Source organism: Oncorhynchus kisutch, linkage group LG24 (genome assembly GCF_002021735.2).
Source record: "Oncorhynchus kisutch isolate 150728-3 linkage group LG24, Okis_V2, whole genome shotgun sequence".
Lineage (NCBI taxonomy): Eukaryota > Metazoa > Chordata > Actinopteri > Salmoniformes > Salmonidae > Oncorhynchus > Oncorhynchus kisutch.
Window position 1 is genome coordinate 40115744 of NC_034197.2, and position 25001 is coordinate 40140744.

The 25001-nt window shown below is 41.6% G+C and overlaps 1 protein-coding gene across 3 annotated transcripts in view; it reads right to left on the reverse strand.

The window, feature by feature from the left end:
• LOC109875711 (S-adenosylhomocysteine hydrolase-like protein 1) overlaps positions 1 to 21090 on the reverse strand; it is a 53506-nt gene extending 32416 nt beyond the window's left edge. For 2 of the 3 annotated variants that reach the window (XM_031803833.1, XM_031803832.1), the window contains exon 1: positions 20483 to 21007. In XM_031803833.1, the coding sequence (XP_031659693.1) occupies positions 20483 to 20674 (192 nt within the window). In that variant the 5' untranslated portion in view covers positions 20675 to 21007. Of the gene's footprint in view, positions 1 to 20482 lie in introns of all 3 variants that reach the window. The other variant, XM_031803831.1, reaches the window with a different exon arrangement.
• Positions 21091 to 25001: the final 3911 nt, after the last annotated feature.

Sequence of the window (25001 nt, forward strand, 5' to 3'; positions counted from 1 at the left end):
GGGTAGCCTAGTGGTTAGAGCGTTGGGCTAGTAACTGAAAGATTGCATGTTGAGCTGACAAGGTACAAATCTGTCGTTCTGCCCCTGAACACTGTTCTTAGGCCGTCATTGAAAATAAGAATTTGTTCTTAACTGACTTGCATAGTTAAATAAAGGTAAAATATATTAAATAAATACAAAATTGAGTGGATTAGAAAATAAATATATTTGATTAATCCCCTAACTACGATGTAGAGATGCTCTGTTTTGCTGTTACGAGATCAGTCTGGACTAACACGCTTCTTCTTGGAAGTACACACACACACACACACACACAGATCAGTGTGTGCAGATTGAACAACGCTCATCCTGAAAGAAACACAGGTGTTGGACATTAAAGAGATTAAGGGAGAGTTTTAACTGGGTCAATGAGGGCAACTGAGACAGCCATGGTGTTAGAGGTACAGCTCTGTGGAGCGACCTGTGAAAGCTTAGAGAGTGGGAACAGACTGATTTACCTTGTAGTGAGAACAGACTGATTTACCTTGTAGTGAGAACAGACCAATTTACCTTGTAGTGAGAACAGACCAATTTACCTTGTAGTGAGAACAGACCGATTTACCTTGTAGTGAGAACAGACCGATTAACCTTGTAGTGAGAACAGACCGATTAACCTTGTAGTGACGTCCCCACTGATATCCTCAGAAAAAGAGAAGTATGATATCTAGCGATCAGGCTGGTTGCACCAGGTTAATAAACAGGGACTACTTTACCGGACCCAAAGTAGACCACAGTAACAGAATAGATCTGTATTGTCCACTTGTGTGTATAGCCTCTTATTTTAGTTGTTGTCACGATACCCCAACCTGACACCACACCCACACACACAAACACGACAGACTGGGTGCAGCACAAGGTCAGAAACAGAGCATCGTCCCTGGCCAGCTAATAACTCAGCCTTAAGACAATAATGTACCAGTGATGTATCCATATCATAGCTCTGTTTCCCTGTGGTCATTTCACATCATTAGGTTTCATTAACAGACAGTGTCCTCACCCCTCAATGACACTTCCACTGGGCCACAATGTCCAGTGTCCTCACTCCTCAATGACACTTCCACAGTGCCACAATGTCCAGTGTCCTCACTCCTCAATGACACTTCCACTGGGCCACAATGTCCAGTGTCCTCACTCCTCAATGACACTTCCACAGGGCCACAATGTCCAGTGTCCTCACCCCTCAATGACACTTCCACAGGGCCACAATGTCCAGTGTTCTCACTCCTCAATGACACTTCCACTGGGCCACAATGTCCAGTGTCCTCACTCCTCAATGACACTTCCACAGTGCCACAATGTCCAGTGTCCTCACTCCTCAATGACACTTCCACTGGGCCACAATGTCCAGTGTCCTCACTCCTCAATGACACTTCCACAGGGCCACAATGTCCAGTGTCCTCAATGACACTTCCACAGGGCCACAATGTCCAGTGTCCTCATCCCTCAATGACACTTCCACTGGGCCACAATGTCCAGTGTCCTCACTCCTCAATGACACTTCCACAGGGCCACAATGTCCAGAGTCCTCATCCCTCAATGACACTTCCACAGCGCCACAGTGTCCAGTGTCCACCAGTGTCTGTATCTGTGTGTGTACGTGCCTGCCTGTGTGTGTGTGTGTGTGTGTGTGTGTGTGTGTGTGTGTGTGTGTGTGTGTGTGTGTGTGTGTGTGTGTGTGTGTGTGTGTGTGTGTGTGTGTGTGTGTGTGTGTGTGTGTGTGTGTGTGTCGGTGTGAATGTGTGTGTGTGTCTGTGTGATGTCTATAGATTGGTCCCTCTGCAAGAGTTGCAGACATTCCTTCTGCATTTAACTCATGCAACTCAACACAACGTGAAGAGAAGGACGTAACCATGTGAAACGGCTAGCTAGTTAGCCGTGGTGCGCGCTAATAGCGTTTCAAATCGGTGATGTCACTCGCTCCGAAACCTTGAAGTAGTTGTTTCCCTTGCTCTGCAAGGGCCGCGGCTTTTGTGGAGCGATAGGTAACGATGCTTTGAGGGTGTCAGTTGTTGACGTGTGCAGAGGATCCCTGGTTAGAGCCCAGGTATGGGACGAGGAGAGGGACAGAAACAATACGGCAGGGTAGCCTAGTGGTTAGAGCATTGGACTAGTAACCGAAAGGTTGCAAGTTCAAATCCCCGAGCTGACAAGGTACAAAATCTGTCGTTTTGCCCCTGAACAGGCAGTTAACCCACTGTTCCTAGGCTGTCATTGAAAATAAGAATTTGTTCTGAGTTGCCTAGTAAAATAAAGGTACAATTTTTTTTTAAATAATTTTTAAATACTGTTACAAGGACAACCTCCCTGGCCATCCATTCCTGCATCGTCAGCTTCCTGGATGTTCTGTTGCTATATATTAGATGTCCATAGGTTGTGTTTGGACTGAAAACGACACGTGTGGCGCAGACGTGTTGACACAACACGCAAGGGATAGCTCACAGACAACAAGGAGGCAGACTAACAACAATGACTTGGCTATTTTTGGTTTCATTCACATATGATAAGCACACGTAGTCATTGCATGGTCATCCATACTTTATATTGACAAAAAAAATGTTTAAAAAGTACACAAGTCAAAACCAGTATTGTTAGTGACAATATTTTATAGAGACCTAACCCAAAACACAGAAACAAATGTCATGCGTTGACACTTACAACCATGACAGGAACTGTCTTAAAGATGGCCTGATATGTAGAGTTAGTTAGATATATACCTAGTCAGTAGCAGAGTTGGTTAGTTAGCTATATACCTAGTTAGTAGTTTGAAGAGTAGAAGCTACCCACTGGGCCAAAACTGGTTGAATCAAAGTTGTTTCAACGTCATTTCAACCCCAAAAATGAATATGATAACTTTGAATCAACGTGGATAACTTATTGGATTTGCAAAAAGGTATCCCATTTAAGGACATTTCCTATTTTCTTTCACTCCAATGGCATTGGGAAATTGTTTTGGAATTTTATTAGGATCCTCATTAGCCGTTTGCGAAAGCAGCAGCTACTCTTCCTGGGGTAACAGAACACAAAACATGACATAATACAGAACACTAATAGACAAGAACAGCTCAAGGACAGAACTACATATATTTTTAAAAAGACTATGTATCCTACATGTCAGTACAGTGTAGGTCAAATAGGGGAGAGGCGTTGTGAGGTGTTGCTTTATCTGTTTTTTAAACCAGGTTTGCTGTTCCTTTCAGCAATATGAGATGGAAGGAAGTTGGGTCTATATAATACTGTACGCTTTCTTGGATTTGATCTGGATTTGGGGACTGTGAAAAGACCCTGGTTTCATGTCTGGTGGGGTAAGTGTGTGTGACAGAGGTGTGTGTAAGTTGACTATGCAAACAATTTGGAACTTTCAACACATGCATGTATCTTATAAAAAGAAGACGTGATGTAGTCAGTCTCTCCTCAACTCTTAGCCAAGAGAGACTGGCAGCATAGTATTTATAATCAGCCTTCTGATTACAATGAAGAGCAAGACGTGCCGCTCTGTTTTGGGCCAGCTGCAGCTTAACTAGGACTTTCCTTTCAGCACTAGACCACTTGACTGGACAATAATCAAGATAAGACAAACTAAACTTTTTACAGTGTCAAAAGATCAGAGCATCTCTTTATAATGACTAGACCTCTCCTCATCTCTTTATTACAGACAGACCTCTCCCCATCTCTTTATTACAGACAGACCTCTCCCCATCTCTTTATTACAGACAGACCTCTCCTCATCTTTACAACCATTGAATCTATATGTTTTGACCATGACAGTTTACAATCTAAGGTGACACCAAGTAATTTAGTCTCCTCCACTTGTTCAACTGCCATTCATTACCAGATTCAGCTGAGGTCTAGAAAATTATTTGTACCGTATACAATGCTCTTAGTTTTAGAGATGTTCAGGACCAGTTTATTACTGGCCACCCATTCCAAAACAAACTGCAACTCTTTGTTAAGGGTTTCAATTACTTCATTAGCTGTGGTTGCTGATGCGTATATAGTTTAATCATCAGCATACATGGAAACACACGTGATTTGTTTAACGCCAGTGGCAGTTCATCGGTAAAAATAGAAAAGAGTAGAGGGCCAAGAGTGCTGCCCTGTGGTACACCACCCTTTACATGTTTAACATTAGAGAAGCTTCCATTAAAAGAAAACCCTCTGAGTTCTATTAGATAGATTGCCATATTGTGGATTCAAAGCTGAGGTTGAAAAGCCATAACACAAGTTCTCAACAACAGATTATGATCAAATATCAATGGCTACATGGAAAAAATAAGAGTACAGCTCCCACAATCTTCTTATTATCAATTTCTTTCAACCAATCATCAGTCATTTGTGTCAGTGCAGTACATGTTGAGTGCCCTTCTCTAAATGCATGCTGAAAGTCTGCTGTTCATTTGTTTACAGGGAAATAGCATTGTATTTGATCAAATAAAAATTTTCCCAACAGTTTGCTAAGAGCTGGCAGCAAGCTGATAGGTCTGCTGTTAGAACCAGTAAAGGCCGCTTTACCACTCTTGGGTATTGGAATTAATTTGGGTTCCCTCCAGGCCTAAGGACAACGACTTTCCTCTAGGCTCAGATTAAACATATGACAGACAGGAGTGGCTATAGAGTCAGCTACTATCCTCAGTAGCTTTCCATCTAAGTAGTCAATGCCAGAAGGTTTGTCATTATTGATCGATAACAATATTTTTTTCTACCTCTCCCACACTAACTTTACAAAATTCTAACTTAAAATGCTTTTCTTTCATTTATTAGTTTTTTATACATGAGTACAATAGCTCACTGTTCGTTGTTGGCATTTCCTGCATAAGTTTGCCCACTTTGCCAATGAAGTAATCATCAAAATGACTGGCAACGTCAAATGGTTTTGTGATAAATAAGCCTTCGGATGAAAGATGGAGTTGAATGTTTTTCTGCCCATAATTCCGTCCAAAGTTTGTTTCCCATCATTCTTTATATCATTGATCTTGGCTTCATAATACAGTTTCTTCTTTGTGTTGAGTTTAGTCACATAATTTCTCAATTTGCAGTAAGTCAGCCAGTCAGATGTGCAGCCAGACTTATCAGCCACTCCTTTCGCCCCATCTCTTTCAACAATACAGTTTTTCAATTCCTCATCAATCCATGAAGCCTTGACAGTTCTAACAGTCAGTTTCTTAACAGGTTCATGTAAATCAATAATTGGAAGAATCAATTTCATAAATCCAAGTGTAAAGTCTGGATGCTCCTTATTAATCACATCAGAACAACAAATATGTTTTACATCATCCACATAAGAGTCACAGCTAAATCTTTTGTATGATCTCTTATAAACTATTTCCACTACATTGTGATCACTGCATCCAATGGGTATGGATATAGCTTTAGAACAATGTTCTACAGTATTAGTAAACATGTGATCGATACATGTGGATGATCTTGTTCCTGTAGTGTTTGTAAACACCCTGGTAGGTTGATTAATAACCTGAACCAGATTGATTACAGGCACTGGTTACGGAGAGCTTGATGAAACCAGTCCATATTCAGGTCCCCAAGAAAGTAGACCTCTCTGTTTACATCACATACACTATCAAGCATTTCACACATAGTATTTAGATATGGACTGATTTCACGTTGAATTCAAGTTAGTTGACAACTCAACCAACTACACGTTGAACTGACGTCTGTGCCCAGTGGGTAGTAGACTATCCATTGAACTTTCATAACCTCGGATTAAGAAATCAGTGAGAGCCAGAGTAACAAACAACTGTTTAAAAAAATAATTAAAAACAGCATGAAGTGGAGAAATCAGCATGTCGCTGTTATGGCAACTAGGTGTGTGGGCTTACTGGCCTGCAATGTGCTCTGTCTCACATTTTAGTGGAAAGCTATTTGGTGTTTGCTTTGCATCTAGAACATGTAGGCTACACTTTGAAGAATTCAGCGCAAGTTCCAGAGATAGGTGCAATATAACCTAATCAACTCACTGCTAGATGGGAGTCCATTTCAAATGTCCTGCGTTTCCCAACATGGAAGTCATGACATGGGCTGAATCTAGTTGTTGATCCCTGGTCAAAAGGCTCGACTCTGTCGACATATTCGAGGCTGAGGCACGGTGTCCGTTCAGATCAAAATGGTCACAGGACCCGGAGAGTGAAGGACACTGACTGTTAAGCATATCATTCCAATCTGTGTGGAGGCGGTCAGCATTTTGAAACTATTTCAACTCATAAACTATTACGTTTTAATCTTTTTATGAAGCTTTTTGAAGTCTTACCTTGTTACAAAGTAGCCAAAAAAACGACCACAGAAATGTTTAAGGGAATTATTTTATAAACGCTTAATATGGCACACTTAACCAGCATGGCTACCACAGCATTCTGCTGCGATACGCCATCCCATCTGGATTTTAATTGTCCAGTAGCCAAAAGGCATAATCCTAGTCATATTAGGAATAGGATTAGTAACCTATTGATGTATCTTCAGATCTTCCCTCTTTCTTCATTTCTCATGGAAATGTTCATCTCTGTCTCATGAAACCGCTAGCTGTGAGGTGCGCTTTTGAGAAAGGTGTTTTCCCCTCGTAGCCTACAGCCATTCACTCGTAGCCTACAGCCATTCACTCGTAGCCTACAGCCATGTGCACATTGATTTCTTCATAATAAATAAATAATAGCAAACTGTATCAACATTTGAAACATTGCTTTAAAATAAACACACACACAAACATATATATATATATGTATATGTGTATATATATATGTATATGTGTATATATATATGTATACGTGTATATATATATGTATATGTGTATATATATATGTATATGTGTATATATATATGTATACGTGTATATATATATGTATACGTGTATATATATATGTATACGTGTATATATATATGTATACGTGTATATATATATGTATACGTGTATATATATATGTATACGTGTATATATATATGTATACGTGTATATATATATGTATACGTGTATATATATATATGTATACGTGTATATATATATGTATACGTGTATATATATATGTATACGTGTATATATATATATGTATACGTGTATATATATATGTATACGTGTATATATATATGTATACGTGTATATATATATGTATACGTGTATATATATATGTATACGTGTATATATATATGTATATGTGTATATATATGTATACGTGTATATATATATGTATACGTGTATATATATATGTATACGTGTATATATATATGTATATGTGTATATATATATGTATACGTGTATATATATATGTATACGTGTATATATATATGTATACGTGTATATATATATGTATACGTGTATATATATATGTATACGTGTATATATATATGTATACGTGTATATATATATGTATATGTGTATATATATATGTATACGTGTATATATATATATATACGTGTATATATATATGTATACGTGTATATATATATGTATACGTGTATATATATATGTATACGTGTATATATATATGTATACGTGTATATATATATGTATACGTGTATATATATATATACACATATATGTGTGTGTGTGTGTGTGTGTGTGTGTGTGTGTGTGTGTGTGTGTGTGTGTGTGTATATGTGTGTGTGTGTGTGTGTGTGTGTGTGTGTGTGTGTGTGTGTGTGTGTGTGTGTGTGTGTGCGTGCGTGCGTGCGTGCGTGTGTGTGTGCAGTGATCGTAGTCCCACAACTGTTTGTTTTGAACTGTCCTCGACATATTTTATAAAGACATAAAAAGTATTGTAATTGTAAAGTTGCAATATTTTACAGGCTACCAAGTGTAACAGTATAACTTTAGACCGTCCCCTCGCCCATACCGGGGCGTGCACACATCAACAACAGTCACCCTCGAAGCATCGTTACCCATCGCTCCACAAAAGCCGCGGCCCTTGCAGAGCAAAGGGGAACTACTACTTCAAGGTCTCAGAGTAAGTGACGTCACCGATTGAAACGCTATTTAGCGCGAACACCGCTAACTAGCTAGCCGTTTCACATCCATTACACAAGGACGGCCAACCATCCTCCAGGAGAGCCTTAAAGGGGCAGTGTTGTAATTAGAGACAGGATTGAATATGCAAAGGAACCAGGACCTCCACATCCGGTTTCTTCATCTGCAGGCCCCACAAAGTCCTTTCGTGGGGAAAAACTCATTCTGATTGGCTGGGCCTGACTCCCCAGTAGGTGGGCCTAGTTGGCCCCCCATGGCTGCACCCCTGCCCAGTCATGTGAAATCCGTAGATTAGGACATCGTGAATTTATTTAAATTGACTGATTTCCTTGAACTGTAACTCAGTAAAATCTTAATATCTAAATGTCTTATATAGTAGGTATCCGATTACAGAGCAGAGACATATTCTGGACTAAAACACTATATAAACACTGTTTCTAGGTAGAGAATAGATAATAGAGAATAATTATGCTAAACAACTTCATAAAGAGTGGGTAACTTGCCTGCTCCATCCCGTGCCGATGCCCACATCCATGTTGTGCTTTTCTATATGTCGTGGTTCCCTGTCTGTCCTTCTCCATGGTCAGCTCTTAGTCTCTAGCTCTGCCTCTTTCCCTCAGCCTCTGTTTCTCTGTCTGGGTGATGGTCCTGCGCGTCGCTGTCTGAGTGATGGTCCTGCGCGTCGCTGTCTGAGTGATGGTCCTGTGCGTCGCTGTCTGAGTGATGGTCCTGCGTGTCCCTGACGTTACGTTGCTATTGGGTTATTATTACTGAACATACACACCCCAGACCAGACAGACAGGGGGAGGTTTCAGGCATTGGAGATCACCATCATGTCTAATGGACATTATGTAGAAAGTGGGGGTGTCCAAACTGTCCAACCTGAACAATCTCTCCTCTCCCCCTCTGTCTGTCTGTCTGTCTCGGTCTTGTCCTTGGCAACTATATGCTAGCTAGAGCCGCAGACCATATGTTTAACACACCTGCACACAAGACACCACACACACCGAACTCTCAGTCCTGCCTTACTTAATCTACCCGAGGCCATTGCCAACAGCTCTTCCTTTCCTACTGTTGGTTCCCAGTCAGACAGGACTCCTAGCTAATAAAAAGGGGATTGAGGTGGAATTAAACCTTAGTTTCCATGAGCCTCCTAGCCTGGTTCCAGATCAGTTTGTGCTGGCTACAAGCCTACAGTGCATTCCTATACCCATCTAGTCATCCTAAAAATACTAATTCTGTCTCTTAGATGGCTGAGTAGGTATTCTGGTTCCCCTGGACTCTGTGATCCCCTAGTGACTGTCAATAGGAGGTGTAGGAGCAGAGAACAGGCTAAGTATAGAGGAAAATTAAAACCACTTAGAGTGGCACCACTAATACCACCATCTGACAGAACAGGACAGTACAGGACAGGACAGGAGGTGTAATCCATAGACCAGGGGTAGTCAACTACGATTTTAAAAAGGGTCGGGTCACACATACGGTGCATTCGAAAAGTATTCAGACCCCTTGACATTTTCCACATTTTGTTACGTTACAGACTTATTCTAAAATGGATTACATCGTTTTTTTCTCCCTCATCAATCTACACACAATACCCCATTATGACAAAGCAAAAACTGGTTTTCAGACATTTCGCAAATTAATTGAAAAGCGTGGAGTTTTTTCTTTGGTATTTTTTTATTAATCTTTTTTTATTTCACCTTTATTTAACCAGGTAGGCTAGTTGAGAACACCTTTATTTAACCAGGTAGGCTAGTTGAGAACACCTTTATTTAACCAGGTAGGCCAGTTGAGAACAAGTTCTCATTTACAACTGCGACCTGGCCAAGATAAAGCAAAGCAGTGCGACAAAAACAACACAGAGTTACACATAAACAAATGTAAAGTCAATAAAAAGAACGCAAGAGTGGGTATGACGCTACAAGCTTGGCATACCTGAATTTGGGGTGTTTCTCCCATTCTTCTCTGTAGATCCTATCAAGGTCTGTCAGGTTGGATTTGGAGCGTTGCTGTACAGCTATTTTCAGTTCTCTCCAGAGATGTTAGATCGGGTTCAAGTCTGGGCTCTGGTTGGGCCACTCAAGGACATTCAGAGATTGTCCCGAAGCCACACTTGCGTTGTTTTGGCTGTGTGCTTAGGGTCATTGTCATGTTGAAAGGTGAACCTTCGCATCCAGGACCTCTATACCAGGCGGTGTCAGAGGAAGGCCCTAAAAATGATCAAAGACTCCAGCCACCCTAGTCATAGTCACACCGCCTGGTATAGAGGTCCTGGATGGCAGGAAGCTTGGCCCCGGTGATGTACTGGGACGTACGCACTACCCTCTGTAGTGCCTTGTGGTCGGAGGCCGAGCAGTTGCCATACCAGGCAGTGATGCAACCCGTCAGGATGCTCTCGATGGTGCAGCTGTAAAACCTTTTGAGGATCTAAGGAGCCATGCCAAATCTTTTCAGTCTCCTGGGGAGGAATAGGTTTTCTCGTGCCATCTTCACAGCTGTCTTGGGGTGCTTGGACCATGTTAGTTTGTTGGTGATGTGGACGCCAAGGAACTTGAAGCTCTCAACCTGCTCCACTACAGCCCCGTCAATGAGCATGGGAGCGTGCTCTGTCCTCCTTTTCATGTAGTCCACAATCATCTCCTTTGTCTTAATCACGTTGAGGGAGAGGTAGTTGTCCTTGCACCACAAGGTCAGGTCTCTGACCTCCCTATAGGCTGTCTCATCGTTGTCGATGATCAGGCCTACCACTGTTGTGTCATCGGCAAACTTAATGATGGTGTTGGAGTTGTGCCTGGCCGTGCAGTCATGAGTGAACAGGGAGTACAGGAGGGGACTGAGCACACACCCCTGAGTGGCCCCCGTGTTGAGGATGAGCATGGCAGATGTGTTATTACCTACCCTTACCACCTGGGGGCGGCCTGTCAGGAAATCCAGGATCCAGTTGCAGAGGGAGGTGTTTAGTCACAGGGTCCTTAGCTTAGTGATGAGCTTTGAGGGCACTATGGTGTTGAACGCTGAGCTGTAGTCAATGAATAGCATTCTCACATAAGTGTTTCTTTTGTCCAGGTGGGAAAGGGCAGTGTGGAGTGCAATAAAGATTGCATCATCTGTGGATCTGTTGGTGCGGTATGCAAATTGGAGTGGGTCAAGGGTTTCTGGGATAATGGTGTTGATGTGAGCCATGACAGCTGCGGAGAGCGTGATCACACAAACGTCCGGAACAGCTTATGCTCTCATGCATGTTTCAGTGTTACTTGTCTCGAAGCGAGCATAGAAGTGATTTAGCTTGTCTGATAGGCTTGTGTCACTGGGCAGCTCTCAGCTGTGCTTCCCTTTATAGTCTGTAACAGTTGCAAGCCCTGGCGCATCCGACGAGCTTCGGAGCCGGTGTAGTACGATTCGATCTTAGTCCTGTATTGATGCTTTGCCTGTTCATGGTTCGTCAGAGAGCATAGCGGGATTTCTTACAACCTTCCGGGTTAGAGTCCAGCTCCTTGAAAGCGGCAGCTCTACCCTTTAGTTCAGTGCGAATGTTGCCTGTAATCCATGGCTTCTGGTTGGGGTATGTAAGTACAGTCACTGTGGGGACGACGTCATCGATGCACATATTGATCACAGTGCAATCCGTTTTGTCACCAAAGCCCCATATACTACCCACCATTGCGACCTGTACGCTCTCGTTGGCTGGCCCTCGCTTCATACTCGTCACCAAACCCACTGGCTCCATGTCATCTACAAGACCCTGCTAGGTAAAGTCCCCCCTTATCTCAGCTCGCTGGTCACCATAGCATCTCCCACGTGTAGCACACGCTCCAGCAGGTATATCTCTCTAGTCACCCCCAAAACCAATTCTTTCTTTGGCCGCCTCTCCTTCCAGTTCTCTGCTGCAAAAGACTGGAACGAACTACAAAAATCTCTGAAACTGGAAACACTTATCTCCCTCACTAGCTTTAAGCACCAACTGTCAGAGCAGCTCACAGATTACTGCACCTGTACATAGCCCACCTATAATTTAGCCCAAACAACTACCTCTTTCCCAACTGTATTTAATTTTTATTTATTTATTTATTTTGCTCCTTTGCACCCCATTATTTTTATTTCTACTTTGCACATTCTTCCATTGCAAATCTACCATTCCAGTGTTTTACTTGCTATATTGTATTTACTTTGCCACCATGGCCTTTGCCTTTACCTCCCTTATCTCACCTCATTTGCTCACATCGTATATAGACTTGTTTATACTGTATTATTGACTGTATGTTTGTTTTACTCCATGTGTAACTCTGTGTCGTTGTATGTGTCGAACTGCTTTGCTTTATCTTGGCCAGGTCGCAATTGTAAATGAGAACTTGTTCTCAACTTGCCTACCTGGTTAAATAAAAATTTAAAAAATTGATGAAGCCAGTGACTGACGTGGTGTTCTCCTCAATGCCATCGGAAGAATCCCGGAACATACTCCAGTCTGTGATAGCAAAACAGTCCTGTAGTTTACCATCTGCTTCATCTGACCATTTTTTTATAGGCCGAGTCACTGGTGCTTCCTGCTGTAATTTTTTGCTTGTAAGCAGGAATCAGGAGGATAGAAATATGGTCAGATTTGCCAAATGGTGGGCGAAGGAGAAATGTTTACGCTTCTGTGTGTGTGGTGAGTTTTTTTCCCCCTATGGTTGCACATTTAACATGCTGATAGAAATGAGGTAAAACTGATTTAAGCTTCCCTGCATTAAGGGCTTGTAAGTAAGCATTTAATATTATTTTTGATTTGATTTGATCTGATTTGACTGATAGTCAAACACTGTGAGCACAGCACTGCAGCATGACTCAGTACTGCTGGTAATGTCAGAAATAGAGAAGGTACTTACTGTTCCAGATTAAACAATGTTATCAACAGAGTTGCTGTTTGATTTTAGTGTTGAATTTAGATCCACGAGGCACCAGAACAGTTTCTGTCATAAGATCAACAGCGATAAAGCCTAGATAGTAAGTAAGCATTCAAGTTCGTTCTATAGCTATTTGCTAATAGCTTATCTTCTATCTCAAACATGCAGTGTATATTAAATGAATATCTGAGCTTGACCTTGACGTAAACAAAGTATGCCATAAAATGCTATCACAAAATAAAATGGCTTTGAATGTTTGACTAATGTAGAACATTGTTTTTCCTAAGAGGTAGTCTTTCATGACTGCCAATGACGTAAGTGATATGACTGCCTATTACCTAAGTGATATGACTGCCTATTACCTAAGTGATATGACTGCCTATTAACTAAGTGATATGACTGCCTATTACCTAAGTGATATGACTGCCTATTACCTAAGTGATATGACTGCCTATTACCTAAATGATGTGACTGCCTATTACCAAAGTGATGTGACTGCCTATTAACTAAGTGATATGACTGCCTATTACCAAAGTGATATGACTGCCTATTACCTAGTGATATGACTGCCTATCAACTAAGTGATATGACTGCCTATTACCAAAGTGATATGACTGCCTATTACCTAAGTGATATGACTGCCTATTACCTAAGTGATATGACTGCCTATTAACTAAGTGATATGACTGCCTATTACCTAAGTGATATGACTGCCTATTAACTAAGTGATATGACTGCCTATTAACTAAGTGATATGGCTGCGAATTAACTAAGTGATATGACTGCCTATTAACTAAGTGATATGACTGCCTATTAACTAAGTGATATGACTGCCTATTACCTAGTGATATGACTGCCTATTACCTAGTGATATGACTGCCTATTAACTAAGTGATATGACTGCCTATTACCTAAGTGATATGACTGCCTATTAACTAAGTGATATGACTGCCTATTAACTAAGTGATATGACTGCCTATTACCTAAGTGATATGACTGCCTATTACCTAGTGATATGACTGCCTATTAACTAAGTGATATGACTGCCTTTTACCTAAGTGATATGACTGCATATTACCTAAGTGATATGACTGCCTATTACCTAAGTGATATGACTGCCTATTACCTAAGTGATATGACTGCCTATTAACTAAGTGATATGACTGCCTATTACCTAAGTGATATGACTGCCTATTACCTAAGTGATATGACTGCCTATTACCTAGTGATATGACTGCCTATTAACTAGTGATATGACTGCCTATTACCTAAGTGATATGACTACCTATTACCTAGTGATATGACTGCCTATTACCTAGTGATATGACTGCCTATTAACTAGTGATATGACTGCCTATTACCTAAGTGATATGACTGCCTATTACCTAGTGATATGACTGCCTATTAACTAGTGATATGACTGCCTATTACCTAAGTGATATGACTGCCTATTACCTAGTGATATGACTGCCTATTACCTAGTGATATGACTGCCTATTAACTAGTGATATGACTGCCTATTACCTAAGTGATATGACTGCCTATTACCTAGTGATATGACTGCCTATTAACTAGTGATATGACTGCCTATTACCTAGTGATATGACTGCCTATTAACTAGTGATATGACTGCCTATTAACTAGTGATATGACTGCCTATTAACTAGTGATATGACTGCCTATTAACTAGTGATATGACTGCCTATTAACTAGTGATATGACTGCCTATTAACTAGTGATATGACTGCCTATTAACTAGTGATATGACTGCCTATTAACTAGTGATATGACTGCCTATTAACTAGTGATATGACTGCCTATTAACTAGTGATATGACTGCCTATTACCTAGTGATATGACTGCCTATTAACTAGTGATATGACTGCCTATTAACTAGTGATATGACTGCCTATTAACTAGTGATATGACTGCCTATTAACTAGTGATATGACTGCCTATTAACTAGTGATATGACTGCCTATTAACTAGTGATATGACTGCCTATTAACTAGTGATATGACTGCCTATTAACTAGTGATATGACTGCCTATTAACTAGTGATATGACTGCCTATTAACTAGTGATATGACTGCCTATTAACTAGTGATATGACTGCCTATTAACTAGTGATATGACTGCCTATTACCTAAGTGATATGACTGCCTATTACCTAAGTGATATGACTGCCTATTAACTAGTGATATGACTGCCTATTAACTAGTGATATGACTGCCTATTAACTAGTGATATGACTGCCTATTAACTAGTGATATGACTGCCTATTAACTAGTGATATGACTGCCTATTAACTAGTGATATGACTGCCTATTAACTAGTGATATGACTGCCTATTAACTAGTGATATGACTGCCTATTAACTAGTGATATGACTGCCTATTACCTAGTGATATGACTGCCTATTACCTAAGTGATATGACTGCCTATTACCTAGTGATATGACTGCCTATTACCTAGTGATATGACTGCCTATTACCTAAGTGATATGACTGCCTATTACCTAGTGATATGACTGCCTATTACCTAAGTGATATGACTGCCTATTAACTGGTGATATGACTGCCTATTACCTAAGTGATATGACTGCCTATTAACTAGTGATATGACTGCCTATTAACTAGTGATATGACTGCCTATTACCTAAGTGATATGACTGCCTATTAACTAGTGATATGACTGCCTATTAACTAAGTGATATGACTGCCTATTACCTAAGTGATATGACTGCCTATTACCTAAGTGATATGACTGCCTATTACCTAGTGATATGACTGCCTATTAACTAGTGATAACATCAAAGGTAAACGCTTTTATAAATGTATTGTAATGACTCCATTCTCAGCCACATTCCTCCCAGGAGGTGTATTGTTGTGTTACTAGTGGGTAGATTGCCTACTTCCTCCTCTTCACCCACCCACCCACACACACACACACAGGGCAGGCACAGCCAGTCAAACGTTTGGACACACCTACTCATTTAAGGGTTTTTCTTTATTTTGACTATTTTCTACATTGTAGAATAATAGTGAAGACATCAAAACTATGAAATAACACATATGGAATCATGTAGTAACCAAAAAAAGTGTTAAACAAATCAAAAGATATTTGAGATTCTTCAAAGTAGCCACCCTTTGCCTTGATGACACACTCTCAGGCCGATAACTACACTCCCAACTTGCATAACTGTCCAGGGTGCAGCCATTTGGTATGGAGAGAGGTCCTGGTTGAGACTTGGGGTAAATAAATCTCTTCTATTTGAAATGTGTTTGTTTGGTTTTAGAAAACCATAATAAAGCTATGTATTTTCCCCAAATATCGCTTCCCACTCATGCAAAAGAAAAGCATATTTTTGGTAAATACTTTTTAGATTTTATCTATGTTCAGTGTTTACAAAATCTATGTTTAGTGTTTACATAATCTTCTTCACTATTTTAACCCTGTAAATTAATCTTCTTACTCAAGACATTAACACCATTACATGTGGCACAGCTTGACAACAGTCAAGAGCCCTGGCTCACAGCCTCTCACATGAATTCATAACGCAGATTTATTTTCCTAAGACTCAGACCACATTCCTCCACTGTTTAAACACCAGGACCCGTAATCACAGCGTTTCTCAGAGTAGGAGTGCTGATCTAGGATCAGATCCCGGCTGTACATATAATCTTATCAATTATTATCTTAAAGGGAAAACTTATCTGATATCAGCAGACTTAGCTATGTCTGTTCTGAGATTAATTAATCTCCAAACCCAGAACTCTAAATATAGCGTGCGCTGGCCAGTTTACTGTTCATACTAAACAGTCTTTCACAGGAGGCATACCAAGTCCACTACTTTAAACCATGGCCCAAATTGGGCTATTTGGGGAATAGGGTGCCATTCAGGACACAAACAAACAAAGAGTAGGACAGATCCAATTTGATTTGGGTTGAACCAAGAGTTGACTACGCCCTGGATGCTTCAACAGAGACCAAAAGGTTTGTCCCGTCCACACTCTGGGGTTAGTATACAAATCAAAGGGGTAGTGCACCAGTTAAATCAGTTTTGCAATGGACATCCTTTCATGATGTTGGTTAGATCATATCAAGTTTCCATCTGTAGTAGCCTACTTTTATCCCCTGACTATACTGGATCTGTCTTTACTGAAACATACTCTGGGGATTAGCAAAAGTATTTATTAGTCTCTGTTGGGATTAAGATCAGGACTCTGTGAAGGCCAGTCAAGTTCTTCCACACCGATCTTGAAAAAAATTATTCTGTATGGACCTCGGTTTGTGCACGGGGGCATTGTCATGCTGAAACAGGAAAGGGCTTTCCCCAAACTGTTGCCACAAAGTTGGAAGCACAGGATCGTCTAGAATGTCATTGTATGCTGTAGTGTTAAGATGTCCCTTCACTGGAGCTAAGGGGCCCAAACCATGACAAAAACAGCCCCAGACCATTAATCCTCCTCCACCAAACTTTACAGTTGCCACTATGCATTGGGGCAGGTAGCGTTCTCCTAGCATCCGCCAAACCCAGATTTGTCCGTCAGACTGGTGAAGCGTGATTCATCGCTCCAGAGTCCAATGGCGGCGAGCTTTACACCACTCCAACCGACGCTTGACATTGCACATAGTGATCTTAGGCTTGTGTGCGGCTACTCGGCCATGGAAAACTATTTCAAGAAGTTCCCAACAAACAGTTATTGCGCTGACGTTGCTTCCAGAGGCAGGTTGGAACTCGGTAGTGAATGTTGCAACCGAGGACAGATGATTTATACGCTCTACGTGCTTTAGCACTCTGCGGTCCCGTTCTGCGAGCTTGTGTGGCCTACCACTTCGGGGCTGAGCATGTTGTTGCTACTAGACGTTTCCACTTCACAATAACAGCACTTACAGTTGACCGGGGCAGCTCTAGAAGGGCAGACATTTGATGGACGGACTTGTTGGAAAGGTGGCATACTATGACGGTGCCACGTTGAACGTCATTGAGCTCTTCAGTAAGGCCAGTCTACTGCCAATGTTTGTCTATGGAGATTGTATGGCTGTGAGCGTGATTTTATACACTTGTCAGCAACAGGTGTGGCTGAAATAGCTGAATCCACTCATTTGAAGGGGTGTCCACACAGTTTTGTATATATAGTGTATTCAAGGAAGATGGTCATTATAATAAACATACGGGTAAATGCTAAAAATCAAGGACCGACATAAAGTGTCTTATCAGGGCATTGGGCCTCCACTTGCCAGAACAGCTTCAATGCACCTTGCCATAGATTCTACATGTGTCTGGAACTCTATTGGAGGGATGTGACACCATTCTTCCACAATAAATTCCATCCTTTTGGTGTTTTTTTGTTTGTTTATATTGGTGGAAAACGCTGCCTCAAAGGCACCACTCCTGAATCTCCCATAAATATTGAATTGGGTTGAGATTTGGTGACTGAGACCGCCATGGAGTATGGTTCACCTATTTTCATTATCATCAAACCATTCAGTGATCACTCGTGCCCATCCTATAGCAATGGCACCGAACACGTGGATGTGCGATTAAGGCAGCCCCCGCACCTCTCTGATTCAGAGGGGTTGGGCTAAATGCGGAAGACACATTTCAGTTGAAGGCATTCAGTTGTACAACTGACCAGGTATCCACCTTTCCCAATGGTAGCCAAAATAATGGCCTGCCCAGCATTTATGACCCTTAGGCCGGGTGTGTATTACACGAAGTTCAAATTCCAAACTGGTTTTCGCTGAGCCTCTCACATTAAACGACCGTATTTCCAGTAGTTTTTTGTTGTTGTCTTGTAAGTGTAGTGGTACGCACACTAATAAAGCCGAGTGTACGCTACATGATTTTGGCCACGATCTAGCTGTCCCAGACAAGTTTTTGAGATCGGAGAAAAAAATCCCCATGCCAATGCCGACTCTGGGCGCACGGCAGTCACCGACGCTCGTTTAATTTGAGCGGATCAAACACTCAATCTGAGGACTACCGATCTCATTTTTGAGCAGTCCCAGATGTCCCGATATTTTCTCAGCACAAAATCTGCAACGCTCTTGTAGTGTGAGACGCGCAACGACAAGTTTAAAGAACAGTGATCAGCAATAGCCAATGAGAGCTCCCCAGAGAAGAAACCAGCGAGATGATGACGTTGTTTCGCATCACCCAGAATGTGTTGACTCTAGCAGGAGGGATGACTACTACTACTGTAGTATGACCTTGTACTTACCTTTAACCGAAGCCAAGGTGTCAGGTAGTTACAGCTCTGAAGTTTCCATTCAAAATGTTGGCTAGATACTTCAACTCTGTATGGCAAGCGTGACTGTCTTATTTAACGTTCACGAGTCTTCTTTTGAGTCACAGCTCGTAGCTACGTTAAATATAATCACATTGAATAATCTTGTAGTGTCCCTTACAAACAAAAAAAGACTGATGTTTTGAAACTGCTGTAAAAGTGCAGTAAATGCAGTCAACTGTGTTACTTTGGACGCCGATTATTGCCGAATAGCGGCCGTGTAGTGCACTGTAACTGCAGAACCACTGCAGAATTACTTCAGTAAAACAACAAGTGTCATTTTGGACGCAGTGTTTACATCATACTGCAGATATACTGCACTTTAACTGCAATATTTTAAGGGTTGTGGAGTTGTAAGGGTTGTGACCACCATCTGTGCCATATCGTTTGGTGTGCGCACTAAAGGCAAGTACAAACGTAAACTAATAGCTTGAAAGTCTTCACATTCTGGGTGACGCGAAACAACATCAGCATCTCACTGGCGAGCCCTTATTGGCTATTGCTGATCTCCGTTCTCAAAATGTGTCATTAGACATTAGACATCTCACATTACACGAGCTTTGCAGATTCTGCGCGAATAAAATAAAAAAATGTTTTGAAAATATCGGGACGTCTGGGACTGCTCAAAGACGAGATCGGTAGCCCCTCTGATTGCGTCTCTTGAATCGCTCACATTAAACGAGCGTCGATGACGGCTGCGCATGGGGATTTTAGTTTCCGATCTCAAAAACTTGCCTGGAAGAGCTAGATCGGGGCCAAAATCGTGTAGTGTACACCCGGTTTAAGCATGATGGGATGTTAATTGCTTAATTAACTCAGGAACAACACCTGTGTGGAAGCACCTGCCTTCAGTATACTTTGTATTCCTCCTCATTTACTCAAGTGTTTACATTATTTGGCCAGTTACACTTGTAGAATATATTCAAACGAGCATTGTGAAGGTGCTTCTGGCTCGTTATGGCCCAGCGCCCCATTAAGACACGTTCTCTTTATTTTGACAGTTACCTGTATATTATTAGAAAAAAGGTCCTGCTCTAAATGTAGAATTTCTCAATAAATAAATCAAACCTTTATCATTGGGTAACATGAGGTTTAACACATATTTGGTATGATTGAAATGTTATATTTTAGAAGGTCAGACATGCAATAGGATGTTTCTTCTCGTGAGTATGCTATAGCAGGCAGATCCTGCACCCATCGCTCCATCCCGTATATATGCAGTTTCCACAACAGTATCCTAGGCCTACGGTAGTGAATGATGATGCTGATGCTGATGGTGATGATGACTGTGCTTTGCTTCTTACCTTCTTGATGGGTTTGAGAGTTGGCACAGCAGTAAATGCTGCGGACTGCAATTCACCCACGTTCATGTTCATGTCGCTGTTCTTGCTAACGGTCATCGCAGAATATTTTTCCGCGACGTTCTCGGTCTCTTTGACATATTTAGTAGCCTGTTTCACCGCCTCCAATTTACCGTCCACGACCGCGTCTGTCATCTTCGCATTCAAGTGATTCCGACCTCTTGGTGATGATGTCAGACTTAGTAGCAACTGTGTAGGCTAGGATCTCTCACTCTCTGCTGTCACGCACCTCTCTCGTCTCCTTGTCCTGTGAGCTTTTCTGTTTCGTGTTTGTAATTTCCGAACCGAAACGGCCTGCTGTCAACCGCAAAATATAAAGACGGACCTTGTAGCACTAGCCTGACTATTATAGACAGTGTGTGGGCAGTGTTGAATGAGAACTCTATTTTTCTTGCCGTCGTGACTTCGGTCTTCGGCCGGTTAACCAGTCCGTTGCCAAGTCACAAGCTCAGCATCCGAAGTGGGCGGTTTGTTGGATAAGTCACCTGAACGAGGGGCCGGGTAGTGGGAGGCTTTCATCCAATGGTGACACGGGACTGCTTCTGTGCCCAATGAGAACTGGATTTGACCCATCTCACTTCTGGTACAGTTTGATAGCGTCATGACCACTGTGAGCCCACCATAGTAATACAAATTTGAACAAAATGTCCTGTCATTAAACTGTATTGATGGTCAAAATCAAGAGATGCACCATATGACTACAATTTAATTTGTAAAAAAAAAATTGTTCACTCAAATAATTTGTTAAGCACAAAAAAATGGCTCTGTCATCCTTGAAAGACTATACCAGAAGAATATAACATAGTCATTGATTGAGGAGATTAATAGCAGGGATTTTCTTGATGGAGAAATCGTACACTGAAGGTCATGAAATCAGAGGGTGTTATCATTGGCCTATATTAAGAACTAATTATGAACTAACTACTTATGAACAAATTATATTCTTAGAACAATTGATAGGAATTTAAGAATTAAGAGTTTTACGGACCCATTTACAGCGTGATACAATCTCTGTTTGAGACAGATGCAGAAACCACTGTTACAGATACTTTCACAGGTAAAATCTTCAGAGGATGACCTTCACAATAATGTGTATATAATGTATGGAAAGTGTCTCTCGGTGAATGTGTGTGTAGTTGTGTGTTTGTTCCCCCCACTGGGGGTTTCTGTCTCACTGTCAAGGTAATGAAAGACCCTGGGGGTTTCTGTCTCACTGTGAAAGTAATAAGACCCTGTTTTTTTGTCTCACTGTGAAGGCACTGAGAGACCCTGGGGGTTTCTGTCTCACTGTGAAGGCGCTGAGAGACCCTGGGGGTTTCTGTCTCACTGTGAAGGCAGTGAGAGACCCTGGAGTTTTCTGTCTCAATGTGAAGGTACTGAGAGACCCTGGGGGGTTCTGTCTCACTGTGAAGGCAGTGAGTGACCCTGTTTTTTTTGTCTCAATGTGAATGTAATGAGAGACCCTGGGGTTTTCTGTCTCAATGTGAAGGTAATACCTGGGGTTTTCTGTCTCACCCCCAGGGCCTCTCATTACCTTCACAGTGAGACAGAAAACCCCAGGGTCTCTCAGTGCCTTCACAGTGAGACAGAAAACCCCAGGGTCTCTCAGTGCCTTCACAGTGAGACAAAAAAAACAGAGTCGTATTACCTTCACAGTGAGACAGAAACCCCCAGGGTCGAAAATAGAAAATAGCAAAAATAAAGAAAACCCCTTGAATGAGTAGGTGTATCCAAACTTTTGACTGGTACTGTATATACTGTATATATATTTTGGCATGGAACCTGGGTATGTTCACAGAGTTTGTGTGGTGGTGGTACTGCATACGAAGCACATTCACCACTAGGCTCTCTCATTACCTTCACAGTGAGACAGAAACCACCAGGCTTTCTCATTACCTTCACAGTGAGACAGAAATCCCCAGAATCTAGAACCTGAACTCATTCTAAAACCTGTTGAACGCGATATTGAGGGAGAGCTCAGTTTGTTGTTATGGAAAGTTTTGAAATTCTATTGAACAAGTTTGGTTACTAGCTAGCTGCCTTTTGAGTTAGGATCCAGCAACACAGTTGGCATCAGTTGCTGGGACCCCTACTATCTGTCCAGGGATCCTGCCGACCAAGGCCGGGTTTGAGAAGCTGTTTGGCGTAGCAGCTAGAGTAGCTGCTAGCTAGCTGCCTATCAAGATAGTAGGGTTTTCTTGAGGTCTTGAACGTGTGAGGTTAGCCATTACGGCTGGGACCTCGGATTATCTGGGGCTTGTGGCTGTCTAGACCCCTGCTGTTTGTTGTTGTTTTTAAATCTTCCCTGTGACCTGCCCTGTCTGGAACCGCAAGGAGTAACAGCGTAACCTACTGTTGTTGGGATTACAAAGACCCAAGCCGGTGGGAGTACCGTTGAGGACAGTAGTGTCTCTCTATCACAGGTGAAGGATCCTTTAAACAAACAAAAAGAGCTCTACCAGCAGTTGTTACAACAACAAGAAAATAGCTTCAAGTGTTTTATCCAAATGCTGGTGGAGTCAACTAATAAAAGAATGGACTATGTAACCAGAGAGGTCCTGGACCTGAAGAACAGCTTTCAGTTCTCCCAGGGTCAGCTCGATGAGTTGAAACAGGAGAACGGCAAGATGACAGAAATTTGTAAGAGCACATCACTTCTGCATGTGAGTCCATGATAACAATGAATGAGAAATCTGATTATCCCGGGGGAGAATCTAAGTGGAATAACATGGTTGTGGACGGAATTGCAGAATAGCCCCATGAGACTGAGGACAGAGTGAGGGAAATTATCTCGGAGAAACTGAAGATGGACCACAGGAAGATCGAAGTGGAAGCGCGCCCACAGGATTGGAAAACCCACCACAGGCCCAGGTGACAGGTCCAGGTGACAGGCCCAGGTGACAGGCCCGGGTGACAGGCCCAGGTGACAGGCCCAGGTGACAGGCCCAGGCCCGATAGTGGTCAAGTTCCTGAGATTCAAGGAAAAGGTAGGTGTTCTTTTAGGGTTGTTGCTACAGGCAACCAAGTGCTAAAAGTCAGTATCTAAAAAATGCGTGAAATGCTTGTTAGTGTATGTGATGTAAACAGAGAGATCTACTTTCTTGGGGACCTGAATATTGACTGGTTTTCATCAAGCTGTCCGCTCAAGAGGAAGCTTCTCACTGTAACCAGTGCCTATAATCATGTTCAGGTTATTAATCAACCTACCAGGGTGTTTACAAACACTACAGGAACAAGATCCTCCACATGTATCGATCACATGTTTACTAATACTGTAGAACATTGTTCTAAAGCTGTTTCTGTACCCATTGGATGCAGTGATCACAATGTAGTGGCTATAAGGAAAGACAAAGTTCCAACATCTGAAATAGTTTATAACAGATCATACAAAAGATTTAGCTGTGACTCTTATGTGGATGATGTAAAACATATGTGTTGTTCTGATGTGATTAATAAGGAGCATCCAGACTTTACACTTGAATTTATGAAATTGATTCTTCCAATTATTGATAAACATGCACCTGTTAAGAAACTGACTGTTAGAACTGTCAAGGCTTCATGGATTGATGAGGAATTGAAAAACTGTATGGTTGAAAGAGATGGGGCAAAAGGAGTGGCTAATAAGTCTGGCTGCACATCTGACTATCTGCAAATTGAGAAAAAATATTATTATTGATCAGTATGACAACCTCCTGGCATTGACAACTTAGATGGAAAGCTACTGAGGATGGTAGCTGACTCAATAGCCACTCCTATATTTAATTTGAGCCTAGAGGAAAGTCTTTGTCCTCAGGCCTGGAGGGAAGCCAAAGTCATTCTGCTACCCAAGAGTGATAAAACGGCCTTTACTGGTTCTAACAACACAAATGAATGATTGTTTGAAGTTAATGATAAGAAGATTGTGGGAGCTGTACTGTTAGATTTCAATGCAGCCTTTGATATTATTGACCATAACCTTTTGTTGAGAAAACTTTTGTGTTATGGCTTTTCAACCTAAGCCATATCGTGGATTCAGAGCCATTTATCTAATAGAACTCAGGTTTTCTTCAATGGAAGCTTCTCTAACGACAAACATGTACAGTGTGGTGTACCACAGGGCAGCTCTCTAGGTATTCTACTCTTTTCTATTTTTTACCAATGACCTGCCACTGGCATTAAACAAAGCATGTGTGTCCATGTATGCTAATGATTTAAACCATATACGCATCAGCAACCTCAGCTAATGAAGTCACTGAAACCCTTAAAGAGTTGCAGTCTGTTTTGGAAAATTGGTGGCCAGTAGAAAAACTAAGAGCATTGTATTTGGTATAAATCATTCACTAAGTTCTATACCTTAGCTGAATCTGGTAATGACTGGTGTGGCTTTTGAACAAGTTGAGGAGACTAAATTACTTGGTGTCACCTTGGATTGTAAACTGTCATGGTCAAAACATATAGGTTCAATGGTTGTAAAGATGAGGAG